Source organism: Entelurus aequoreus, linkage group LG02 (genome assembly GCF_033978785.1).
Source record: "Entelurus aequoreus isolate RoL-2023_Sb linkage group LG02, RoL_Eaeq_v1.1, whole genome shotgun sequence".
In the NCBI taxonomy this organism is placed as follows: domain Eukaryota; kingdom Metazoa; phylum Chordata; class Actinopteri; order Syngnathiformes; family Syngnathidae; genus Entelurus; species Entelurus aequoreus.
Window position 1 is genome coordinate 89,893,196 of NC_084732.1, and position 14,062 is coordinate 89,907,257.

At 38.0% G+C, this 14,062-nt stretch overlaps 1 protein-coding gene across 2 annotated transcripts in view; it reads right to left on the reverse strand.

The window, feature by feature from the left end:
* LOC133640660 (ubiquitin carboxyl-terminal hydrolase 8-like) overlaps positions 1-14,062 on the reverse strand; it is a 38,853-nt gene that overhangs the window by 1,055 nt on the left and 23,736 nt on the right. For both annotated transcript variants that reach the window (XM_062034221.1, XM_062034212.1), the window contains exons 15-17: positions 13,850-14,060; positions 2,451-2,687; positions 2,246-2,388 (exon numbers count right to left, since the gene is read on the reverse strand). In XM_062034221.1, coding sequence (XP_061890205.1) covers positions 2,246-2,388; positions 2,451-2,687; positions 13,850-14,060 — 591 coding nt within the window. The remainder of the gene's footprint in view (positions 1-2,245; positions 2,389-2,450; positions 2,688-13,849; positions 14,061-14,062) is intronic.

Here is a 14,062-nt window from a genome sequence, read left to right on the forward strand (position 1 = left end):
GATGAAACATGAATATCAAGTTTACTCACCAGTTAACATGTTTCCTGCTGGTTGAAATAATATTTGTGTATTCTACATTCCATCAATAACCAGTAGATGTGTTTGAAACAGTAATATTTGTGTATTCTACATTCCATCAATAACCAGTAGATGTGTTTGGAACAGTAATATTTGTGTATTCTACATTCCATCAATAACCAGTAAATGTGTTTGAAGTACTTAACCATTGTGGGACAACAGATAGTTTGTACAATTGATGCTCATTTCAGTGTCAAGATAGTTGACACATTTGTAGGGTTTCTGCTAATTACTGGCACTATAAATGTACTACTAGGTACCTACTGCAGATACTTGTCATACTGTCTGTATGGCCAAATTAATTGTATTGACAAAGTCCAAAGGATGTAGCATTCTGTTCATCAGCCGCAGTTAGTCAAATAAAAGATTCTACCTGTCAATCACCAGACTGTATCATTTAAATATCAATTGTGAATATTCATGGTTTTTTCCATCAATTGTTGGGCCTGTGTGCTAGTGTACTTTGGTAGACCTCACTCCCTGACAGCCTTAAGAGCAGTGCTGGATACCGTATGGTCAGCTCAGCCTTTTAGCTCGGTAGCTAGCACGCTGCACTCTCATTCGAAGGACCCAGGTTCGGCTCTCGGGCTGACCAGAAGCAAAAACTGAACCAGGCAGGTTAAACCTTGGCCAAAAACACCTTTTGCCGGTTATAAATATTCCAACAAATCACTGCCGATAAACAACATGACCAAATTAAACAGTAATGTAAACCTTATAATAATAATAATAATAATATATTCCAACAAATCACTGCTGATACACATGACCAAATTAAAACAGTAATGTAAACCTAATAATAATAATAATAATAATATATTCCAACAAATCACTGCCGATAAACAACATGACCAAATTAAACAGTAATGTAAACCTAATAATAATAATAACAATAATAATATATTCCAACAAATCACTGCCGATACACAACATGACCAAATTAAACAGTAATGTAAACCTAATAATAATAATAATATGTTCCAACAAATCATTGCCGATAAACGACATGACCAAATTAAACACTAATGTAATCCTAATAATAATAATGCAAGTAACCCTTTCAAATGCAACAAACTTGTTTGTAATGATGTTGCACTATTGTAATTGCAACTTAATGATCCTAAAGAAATAAACAAAAGCTTTGTGTCAGCGTTCACCAACGATGACAAAGACAACAGAAAGATCATGACAACTTCTAAGATACATTATAAAGACCATTTCCATCAAAAACTACATTTTGAAATATAATAATAAATATAAATAAATACTGTATATAGAATATATAATAAATATAAATATAATATGATGCTTTTATTTTGTTGTTATCCCTTGCACATGTTTGTTTATTCTTTATGGTACTACAGTACTTGTTGTCAGTACCAGAACCAACGGTGCCAGTAAATTGAGGTAGCACAGTACTTGTTGTCAGTACCAGGAAGTTGAGGTACCACAGTACTTGTTGTCAGTACCAGGACGTTGAGGTACCACAGTACTTTTTGTGAGTACCGGGAAGTTGTGGTACCACAGTACTTTTTGTAAGTACCAGGAAGTTGAGGTACACAGTACTTGTCAGTACCAGGAAGTTGAGGTACCACAGTACTTTTTGTGAGTACCGGGAAGTTGTGGTACCACAGTACTTGTTGTAAGTACCAGGAAGTTGAGGTACACAGTACTTGTCAGTACCAGGAAGTTGAGGTACCACAGTACTTTTTGTGAGTATCGGGAAGTTGTGGTACCACAGTACTTGTTGTAAGTACCAGGAAGTTGAGGTACACAGTACTTGTTGTCAGTATCAGGAAGTTGAGGTACACAGTACTTGTTGTCAGTATCAGGAAGTTGAGGTACCACAGTACTTGTTGTGAGTACCAGGAAGTTGTGGTACCACAGTACTTGTTGTAAATAGCAGGAAGTTGAGGTACCACAGTACTTGTTGTAAGTAGCAGGAAGTTGAGGTACCACAGTACTTGTAAGTAGCAGGAAGTTGAGGTACTACAGTACTTGTTGTGAGTACCAGGAAGTTGAGGTACCACAATACTTGTTGTACGTAGCAGGAAGTTGAGGGACCACAGTACTTGTAAGTAGCAGGAAGTTGAGGTACCACAGTACTTGTAAGTAGCAGGAAGTTGAGGTACTACAGTACTTGTTGTGAGTAGCAGGAAGTACAAACCGCTTCAGGTGCACCAAGAGAATTGGAGGAACCTTCCAGATCTCCAGTTTCTTGGTGGAATCTCTATGAGCTTTGCAGTGTCGACAGAAGACTTTGTTGTTATCGGTCAGCCGCTCCTCCTTGGAGAACATCTTCAGACAATCCTGGGATGCAGAGAGCAGCTTCTCAATGTTTGATCAACATGTAGACAGGTGTGGTGACATACCTGCAGGGAGCACTTGCTGCTGGAGGCCAGAGACAAGGAAAGGTACATGAAGGTCTCAAAGGTGCGAGACTTGCGCTGGCAGGTCTGACACTGTACTGTGGACTTGAACTGGCCCTGGAAGAGAGCAACAATGATGGACTCGTTCAGCAGCTTGTGTTTGTTCCAGGCCAGGTCTGCTGCCTTCTCATCGTCCAGGTGGTCGTTCTCCTCCTCCTTGTACCGCTTCCTGTTGTCCGCCTGACCACACACACGCAGACACAGTGTGTGTGAGTAAACATTAACATAGTGTGTGAGAGTAAACACTAACAGTGTGTGTGTGAGTAAACACTAACATAGTGTGTGTGAGTAAACACTAACATAGTGTGTGTGAGTAAACACTAACATAGTGTGTGTGAGTAAACACTAACAGTGTGTGAGAGTAAACACTAACATAATGTGTGAGAGTAAACACTAACATAGTGTGTGTGAGTAAACACTAACATAGTGTGTGAGAGTAAACACTAACAGTGTGTGTGTGAGTAAACACTAACATAGTGTGTGTGAGTAAACACTAACAGTGTGTGAGAGTAAACACTAACATAGTGTGTGTGAGCAAACACTAACATAGTGTGTGTGAGTAAACACTAACATAGTGTGTGTGAGTAAACACTAACATAGTGTGTGTGAGTAAACACTAACAGTGTGTGAGAGTAAACACTAACAGTGTGTGTGTGAGTAAACACTCACATAGTGTGCGTGAGTAAACACTAACATAGTGTGTGAGAGTAAACACTCACATGGTGTGTGTGAGTAAACACTAACATAGTGTGTGTGAGTAAACACTAACATAGTGTGTGTGATTAAACACTAACATAGTGTGTGTGAGTAAACACTAACAGTGTGTGAGAGTAAACATTAACATAGTGTGTGAGAGTAAACACTAACAGTGTGTGTGTGAGTAAACACTCACATAGTGTGTGTGAGTAAACACTAACATAGTGTGTGAGAGTAAACACTCACATGGTGTGTGTGAGTAAACACTAACATAGTGTGTGTGAGTAAACACTAACATAGTGTGTGTGAGTAAACACTAAAATAGTGTGTGAGTAAACACTAACATAGTGTGTGTGAGTAAACACTAACAGTGTGTGAGAGTAAACACTAACATAGTGTGTGAGAGTAAACACTAACAGTGTGTGTGTGAGTAAACACTCACATAGTGTGTGTGAGTAAACACTAACATAGTGTGTGAGAGTAAACACTCACATAGTGTGTGTGAGTAAACACTAACATAGTGTGTGTGAGTAAACACTAACAGTGTGTGAGAGTAAACACTAACATAGTGTGTGAGAGTAAACACTAACATAGTGTGTGAGAGTAAACACTAACAGTGTGTGAGTAAACACTAACATAGTGTGTGTGAGTAAACACTAACATAGTGTGTGTGAGTAAACACTAACATAGTGTGTGAGTAAACACTAACATAGTGTGTGTGAGTAAACACTAACAGTGTGTGAGAGTAAACACTAACATAGTGTGTGAGAGTAAACACTAACAGTGTGTGTGTGAGTAAACACTCACATAGTGTGTGTGAGTAAACACTAACATAGTGTGTGAGAGTAAACACTCACATAGTGTGTGTGAGTAAACACTAACATAGTGTGTGTGAGTAAACACTAACAGTGTGTGAGAGTAAACACTAACATAGTGTGTGAGAGTAAACACTAACATAGTGTGTGAGAGTAAACACTAACAGTGTGTGAGTAAACACTAACATAGTGTGTGTGAGTAAACACTAACATAGTGTGAGAGTAAACACTAACATAGTGTGTGAGAGTAAACACTAACAGTGTGTGTGAGTAAACACTAACAGTGTGTGTGAGTAAACACTAACATAGTGTGTGTGAGTAAACACTAACAGTGTGTGAGAGTAAACATTAACATAGTGTGTGTGAGTAAACATTAACATAGTGTGTGTGAGTAAACACTAACAGTGTGTGAGAGTAAACATTAACATAGTGTGTGTGAGTAAACATTAACATAGTGTGTGTGAGTAAACACTAACAGTGTGTGAGAGTAAACATTAACATAGTGTGTGTGAGTAAACATTAACATAGTGTGTGTGAGTAAACACTAACAGTGTGTGAGAGTAAACATTAACATAGTGTGTGTGAGTAAACACTAACATAGTGTGTGTGAGTAAACACTAACATAGTGTGTGTGAGTAAACACTAACAGTGTGTGAGAGTAAACATTAACATAGTGTGTGTGAGTAAACATTAACATAGTGTGTGTGAGTAAACACTAACAGTGTGTGAGAGTAAACATTAACATAGTGTGTGAGTAAACATTAACATAGTGTGTGTGAGTAAACATTAACATAGTGTGTGTGAGTAAACATTAACATAGTGTGTGTGAGTAAACACTAACAGTGTGTGAGAGTAAACACTAACATAGTGTGTGTGAGTAAACATTAACATAGTGTGTGTGAGTAAACACTAACAGTGTGTGTGAGTAAACACTAACATAGTGTGTGTGAGTAAACACTAACAGTGTGTGAGAGTAAACAATAACAGTGTGTGTGAGTAAACACTAACAGTGTGTGTGAGTAAACACTAACATAGTGTGTGTGAGTAAACACTAACATAGTGTGTGTGAGTAAACACTAACATACTGTGTGTGAGTAAACACTAACAGTGTGTGAGTAAACACTAACATAGTGTGTGTGAGTAAACACTAACATAGTGTGTGTGAGTAAACACTAACATAGTGTGAGAGTAAACACTAACATAGTGTGTGTGAGTAAACACTAACATAGTGTGAGAGTAAACACTAACATGGTGTGTGTGAGTAAACACTAACATAGTGTGTGTGAGTAAACACTAACATAGTGTGTGTGAGTAAACACTAACATAGTGTGAGAGTAAACACTAACATAGTGTGTGTGAGTAAACACTAACATAGTGTGTGAGAGTAAACACTAACAGTGTGAGAGTAAACACTAACATAGTGTGTGTGAGTAAACATTAACATAGTGTGTGAGAGTAAACACTAACATAGTGTGTGTGAGTAAACACTAACATAGTGTGTGTGAGTAAACACTAACATAGTGTGAGAGTAAACACTAACATAGTGTGTGTGAGTAAACACTAACATAGTGTGTGAAAGTAAACACTAACAGTGTGAGAGTAAACACTAACATAGTGTGTGAGAGTAAACACTAACATAGTGTGTCTGAGTAAACACTAACAGTGTGTGTGAGTAAACACTAACATAGTGTGAGAGTAAACACTAACATAGCGTGTGTGAGTAAACACTAACATAGTGTGTGTGAGTAAACACTAACATAGTGTGTGTGAGTAAACACTAACAGTGTGTGTGAGTAAACACTAACATAGTGTGTGTGAGTAAACACTAACATAGTGTGTGTGAGTAAACACTAACAGTGTGTGTGAGTAAACACTAACATAGTGTGTGAGTAAACACTAACACAGTGTGTGAGAGTAAACACTAACATAGTGTGTGAGTAAACACTAACATAGTGTGTGTGAGTAAACACTAACATAGTGTGTGAGTAAACACTAACATAGTGTGTGTGAGTAAACACTAACATAGTGTGTGAGTAAACACTAACATAGTGTGTGTGAGTAAACACTAACAGTGTGTGAGTAAACACTAACATAGTGTGTGTGAGTAAACACTAACATAGTGTGTGAGTAAACACTAACATAGTGTGTGTGAGTAAACACTAGCATAGTGTGTGTGAGTAAACACTAACATAGTGTGTGTGAGTAAACACTAACATAGTGTGTGAGTAAACACTAACATAGTGTGTGTGAGTAAACACTAACATAGTGTGTGAGTAAACACTAACATAGTGTGTGTGAGTAAACACTAACATAGTGTGTGTGAGTAAACACTAACATAGTGTGTGTGAGTAAACACTAACATAGTGTGTGTGAGTAAATACTAACATAGTGTGTGAGTAAACACTAACATAGTGTGTGTGAGTAAACACTAACATAGTGTGTGAGTAAACACTAACATAGTGTGTGTGAGTAAACACTAACATAGAGTGTGTGAGTAAACACTAACATAGAGTGTGTGAGTAAACACTAACATAGTGTGTGTGAGTAAACACTAACATAGTGTGTGTGAGTAAACACTAACATAGTGTGAGAGTAAACACTAACATAGTGTGTGTGAGTAAACACTAACATAGTGTGTGTGAGTAAACACTAACATAGTGTGTGTGAGTAAACACTAACATAGTGTGTGAGTAAACACTAACATAGTGTGTGTGAGTAAACACTAACATAGTGTGTGTGAGTAAACACTAACATAGTGTGTGTGAGTAAACACTAACATAGTGTGTGTGAGTAAACACTAACATAGTGTGTGAGTAAACACTAACATAGTGTGTGTGAGTAAACACTAACATAGTGTGTGAGTAAACACTAACATAGTGTGTGAGTAAACACTAACATAGTGTGTGTGAGTAAACACTAACAGTGTGTGTGAGTAAACACTAACATAGTGTGTGTGAGTAAACACTAACATAGTGTGTGAGTAAACACTAACACAGTGTGTGAGAGTAAACACTAACATAGTGTGTGTGAGTAAACACTAACATAGTGTGTGAGTAAACACTAACATAGTGTGTGTGAGTAAACACTAACATAGTGTGTGTGAGTAAACACTAACATAGTGTGTGTGAGTAAACACTAACATAGTGTGTGTGAGTAAACACTAACATAGTGTGTGAGTAAACACTAACATAGTGTGTGTGAGTAAACACTAACATAGTGTGTGTGAGTAAACACTAACATAGTGTGTGTGAGTAAACACTAACATAGTGTGTGAGTAAACACTAACATAGTGTGTGTGAGTAAACACTAACATAGTGTGTGAGTAAACACTAACATAGTGTGTGTGAGTAAACACTAACATAGTGTGTGTGAGTAAACACTAACATAGTGTGTGAGTAAACACTAACATAGTGTGTGTGAGTAAACACTAACATAGTGTGTGTGAGTAAACACTAACATAGTGTGTGTGAGTAAACACTAACATAGAGTGTGTGAGTAAACACTAACATAGTGTGTGTGAGTAAACACTAACATAGTGTGTGTGAGTAAACACTAACATAGTGTGAGAGTAAACACTAACATAGTGTGTGTGAGTAAACACTAACATAGTGTGTGTGAGTAAACACTAACATAGTGTGTGTGAGTAAACACTAACATAGTGTGTGAGTAAACACTAACATAGTGTGTGTGAGTAAACACTAACATAGTGTGTGAGTAAACACTAACATAGTGTGTGTGAGTAAACACTAACATAGTGTGTGTGAGTAAACACTAACATAGTGTGTGTGAGTAAACACTAACATAGTGTGTGTGAGTAAACACTAACATAGTGTGTGAGTAAACACTAACATAGTGTGTGTGAGTAAACACTAACATAGTGTGTGAGTAAACACTAACATAGTGTGTGTGAGTAAACACTAACAGTGTGTGTGAGTAAACACTAACATAGTGTGTGTGAGTAAACACTAACATAGTGTGTGAGTAAACACTAACACAGTGTGTGAGAGTAAACACTAACATAGTGTGTGTGAGTAAACACTAACATAGTGTGTGAGTAAACACTAACATAGTGTGTGTGAGTAAACACTAACATAGTGTGTGTGAGTAAACACTAACATAGTGTGTGTGAGTAAACACTAACATAGTGTGTGTGAGTAAACACTAACATAGTGTGTGTGAGTAAACACTAACATAGTGTGTGTGAGTAAACACTAACATAGTGTGTGAGTAAACACTAACATAGTGTGTGTGAGTAAACACTAACATAGTGTGTGAGTAAACACTAACATAGTGTGTGTGAGTAAACACTAACATAGTGTGTGTGAGTAAACACTAACATAGTGTGTGAGTAAACACTAACATAGTGTGTGTGAGTAAACACTAACATAGTGTGTGAGTAAACACTAACATAGTGTGAGAGTAAACACTAACATAGTGTGTGTGAGTAAACACTAACATAGTGTGAGAGTAAACACTAACATAGTGTGTGAGTAAACACTAACATAGTGTGAGAGTAAACACAGGTATGGCAGCAGCTCCCGCCATCAATGTGTGAAGGGGTGAATGTGGAAATAGTGTCAAAGCGCTTTGAGTACCTTAAAGGTAGAAAAGCGCTATACAAGTATGACCCATTTATTTAACAGTGTGTGTGAGTAAACACTAACATAGTGTGTGTGAGTAAACACTAACAGTGTGTGAGTAAACACTAACATAGTGTGTGAGAGTAAACACTAACATAGTGTGTGTGAGTAAACACTAACATAGTGTGTGTGAGTAAACACTAACATAGTGTGTGAGTAAACACTAACATAGTGTGTGTGAGTAAACACTAACAGTGTGTGAGTAAACACTAACATAGTGTGTGAGAGTAAACACTAACATAGTGTGTGTGAGTAAACACTAACATAGTGTGTGTGAGTAAACAGTAACATAGTGTGTGTGAGTAAACACTAACATAGTGTGTGAGTAAACACTAACATAGTGTGTGTGAGTAAACACTAACATAGTGTGTGTGAGTAAACACTAACATAGTGTGTGTGAGTAAACACTAACATAGTGTGTGTGAGTAAACACTAACATAGTGTGAGAGTAAACACTAACATAGTGTGTGTGAGTAAACACTAACATAGTGTGTGTGAGTAAACACTAACATAGTGTGTGAGTAAACACTAACAGTGTGTGTGAGTAAACACTAACATAGTGTGTGAGTAAACACTAACATAGTGTGTGTGAGTAAACACTAACATAGTGTGTGTGAGTAAACACTAACATAGTGTGTGTGAGTAAACACTAACATAGTGTGTGAGTAAACACTAACATAGTGTGTGAGTAAACACTAACATAGTGTGTGTGAGTAAACACTAACATAGTGTGTGTGAGTAAACACTAACATAGTGTGTGTGAGTAAACACTAACAGTGTGTGTGAGTAAACACTAACATAGTGTGTGTGAGTAAACACTAACATAGTGTGTGTGAGTAAACACTAACAGTGTGTGTGAGTAAACACTAACATAGTGTGTGAGTAAACACTAACATAGTGTGAGAGTAAACACTAACAGTGTGTGTGAGTAAACACTAACATAGTGTGAGAGTAAACACTAACATAGTGTGTGAGTAAACACTAACATAGTGTGAGAGTAAACACTAACATAGTGTGTGAGTAAACACTAACATAGTGTGTGTGAGTAAACACTAACATAGTGTGTGTGAGTAAACACTAACATAGTGTGAGAGTAAACACTAACATAGTGTGAGAGTAAACACTAACATAGTGTGTGAGTAAACACTAACATAGTGTGTGTGAGTAAACACTAACATAGTGTGTGTGAGTAAACACTAACATAGTGTGAGAGTAAACACTAACATAGTGTGTGAGTAAACACTAACATAGTGTGTGTGAGTAAACACTAACATAGTGTGTGAGTAAACACTAACATAGTGTGAGAGTAAACACTAACATAGTGTGTGTGAGTAAACACTAACATAGTGTGTGAGTAAACACTAACATAGTGTGTGAGTAAACACTAACATAGTGTGAGAGTAAACACTAACATAGTGTGTGTGAGTAAACACTAACATAGTGTGTGTGAGTAAACACTAACATAGTGTGTGTGAGTAAACACTAACATAGTGTGAGAGTAAACACTAACATAGTGTGTGAGTAAACACTAACATAGTGTGTGAGTAAACACTAACATAGTGTGAGAGTAAACACAGGTATGGCAGCAGCTCCCGCCATCAGTGTGTGAATGTGGAAATAGTGTCAAAGCGCTTTGAGTACCTTAAAGGTAGAAAAGCGCTATACAAGTATGACCCATTTATTTAACAGTGTGTGTGAGTAAACACTAACATAGTGTGTGTGAGTAAACACTAACATAGTGTGTAGAATGTACTCAAGTAGATGATGGGTCTACAAGAACACACCTGCACACATGTACAATGTAGACACACCTGTACACATATACAATGTACTCAAGTGGATGATGGTCTACAACAGGGGTGGGCAATTAATTTTCACCGGGGGCCGCATAAGCAACCCGAGCACTGCTGGAGGGCCACACGACAATATTTCAATTAAATTTTGCTCAATATTATTTTTGATATACCGTAAGATAAATAATAATGATGATAATAATAATAATTAATAATAATAATAATAATAATAATTTAATTTAACCTAACTTAACTTTATACAAAAGCAGATTGCTTTTGATGGTCACTTTATTCTGCATTATCCAACATTTTTCCCCATCAGATTTGGACAACCATCTGTTGTTAAAAATAGTTTTTAATCATATTTATTTTATATTGTTTTTTATATTGGTTTTATATGTAATTGTTTTTTGTTTTTATTCAGTCATTGGTGGAGCTAAGGATAATATGTGAATATTGTTTGTAATATTGTTGTGCAGCACTTTGGAAACATTTTGTTGTTTAAATGTGCTATATAAATAAAGTGGATTGGATTGTCACACCTGCCAGCTTGTCCCAACACGCATTTACCTCTGTGAACAAGTCATTACTTGTGGTTGTCTCTTTAATTGACTGCATCAGAGCTCTCATCCAAAGTTAGCGAAAAACAGTCAATGTCTCCGGGCATTATCAGCGCAACAAAGTCCAATAAGCACTCCTTAATAAACTCTCCGTCAGAAAACGCCTTACTTTTTCTGGCGCTTTTGTGAGAAATGACGAAACTTGTCCTGACGGCTGCATCTCTGGGGGTGTGAAATATGGCACAAAGTCCTTGTTGGGTTTGCAGTTTTACCATCAACGCATCAGCCTCCCTTGCGCGCGCTTCATCAGACACATTCCGGTATTTTCCCTCGTGTTTCTTTGTGTAGTGGCGATTAAAATGATATTTAAACACAGCAAGCTGTGTACCACACATTAAGCACACGGCTTTACCATTAATTTATGTCAAGAAATACTTGCCAGTCCAAAACACGCCATTCCTCATCAACTTTTCTTTTTTTAGCGTCTCATCACTTGTCTCTATGCACCTTCACTCACAGGTTCCCTCCGGACATACGGCATAAATAACACATTTCAAAATAAAAGCAGCACAGTTGTATTGCGCGCACGACATAGATGTTTTTTAAACTTTATTTTGTAATTTGTAATTGCGCCGTTCAATTCACTCACAATCGCACACGCGCATACGTCCACACGGAAGTAATACAAATAACGCTTTTCAAAACAAAAGCAGCACTGTTGTATTGCACACTCGACATAGATACTTTTTTAAATTTATTTTGTAATTTATGATTGGCCTCACGCGGGCCGGACAGGGATGCGCAAAGGGCCGGATGCGGCCCGCGGGCCGTACAATGCCCAGGTCTGGTCTACAAGAACACATCTGTAGACATATACAATGTAGACACACCCGTACAAATATACAATGTACTCAAGTGGATGATGGTCTACAACAGTGGTCCCCAACCACTTGGGGGATTTTTATTTTTTTATTTTTTTTTTTTTTCATAAAGAAATACAATCATGTGTGCTTACGGACTGCATCCCTGCAGACTGTATTGATCTATATTGATATATAATGTATATATTGTGTTTTTTTATGCTGATTTAATTTTTTTAAAAATTATTATTATTTTTTTTTTTAAATTAAATTTCTCGGCCCGGTGGTTGGGGACCACTGGTCTACAAGAACACACCTTTACACATGTACAATGTAGACAAACCTGTACACATATACAATGTACACAAGTGGATGATGGGTCTACAAGAACACACCTTTACACATGTACAATGTAGACAAACCTGTACACATATACAATGTACTCAAGTGGATTATTGGTCTGCTAGAACACACCTGTACACGTATACAATGTACTCACGCTGTCATTTCCCATGAAAATGAAAGCCAGTGAAAGATAATAGTTTGGACTACAAGGTGGACAGGTACTTTGTTGAGGTCCTCGTGGAGACCATACATGAGAAAAAAGACTAATAGTTTGGACTACAAGGTGGACAGGTACCTTGTTGAGGTCCTCGTGGAGACCATACATGAGAAAAAAGGTGCTAATAGTTTGGACTAAAAGGTGGACAGGTACCTTGTTGAGGTCTTCGTGGAGACCATACATGAGAAAGAAGACTAATAGTTTGGACTACAAGGTGGACAGATACCTTGTTGAGGTCCTCGTGGAGACCATACATGAGAAAAAAGGTGCTAATAGTTTGGACTAAAAGGTGGACAGGTACCTTGTTGAGGTCTTCGTGGAGACCATACATGAGAAAAAAGACTAATAGTTTGGACTACAAGGTGGACAGGTACCTTGTTGAGGTCCTCGTGGAGACCATACATGAGAAAGAAGACTAATAGTTTGGACTAAAAGGTGGACAGGTACCTTGTTGAGGTCCTCGTGGAGACCATACATGAGAAAAAAGGTGCTAATAGTTTGCACTAAAAGGTGGACAGGTACCTTGTTGAGGTCCTCGTGGAGACCATACATGAGAAAAAAGGTGCTAATAGTTTGGACTAAAAGGTGGACAGGTACCTTGTTGAGGTCCTCGTGGAGACCATACATGAGAAAGAAGACTAATAGTTTGGACTACAAGGTGGACAGGTACCTTGTTGAGGTCCTCGTGGAGACCATACATGAGAAAAAAGGTGCTAATAGTTTGGACTAAAAGGTGGACAGGTACCTTGTTGAGGTCCTCGTGGAGACCATACATGAGAAAGAAGACTAATAGTTTGGACTACAAGGTGGACAGGTACCTTGTTGAGGTCCTCGTGGAGACCATACATGAGAAAAAAGGTGCTAATAGTTTGCACTAAAAGGTGGACAGGTACCTTGTTGAGGTCTTCGTGGAAACCATACATGAGAAAAAAGGTGCTAATAGTTTGGACTAAAAGGTGGACAGGTACCTTGTTGAGGTCCTCGTGGAGACCATACATGAGAAAGAAGACTAATAGTTTGGACTACAAGGTGGACAGGTACCTTGTTGAGGTCTTCGTGGAAACCATACATGAGAAAAAAGGTGCTAATAGTTTGGACTAAAAGGTGGACAGGTACCTTGTTGAGGTCCTCGTGGAGACCATACATGAGAAAAAAGGTGCAAATAGTTTGCACTAAAAGGTGGACAGGTACCTTGTTGAGGTCTTCGTGGAGACCATACATGAGAAAAAAGGTGCTAATAGTTTGCACTAAAAGGTGGACAGGTACCTTGTTGAGGTCTTCGTGGAGACCATACATGAGAAAAAAGGTGCTAATAGTTTGCACTAAAAGGTGGACAGGTACCTTGTTGAGGTCTTCGTGGAGACCATACATGAGAAAAAAGGTGCTAATAGTTTGCACTAAAAGGTGGACAGGTACCTTGTTGAGGTCTTCGTGGAGACCATCCATGAGAAAGAGCAGCAGCTCCTGAGAGTCCTGCTGTTCGTAGCCAGCAAACTGGTCATTGATCTTGCCTATGGTGGTCTTAAAGTCCCGAGGACTGATGCACTTGTACAGACCAGCCCACAGCGCCTTCATGATGACACCAAACTCCTCCGCCACTTCCCCTTTATGGCCAAGAATGTTAAACCT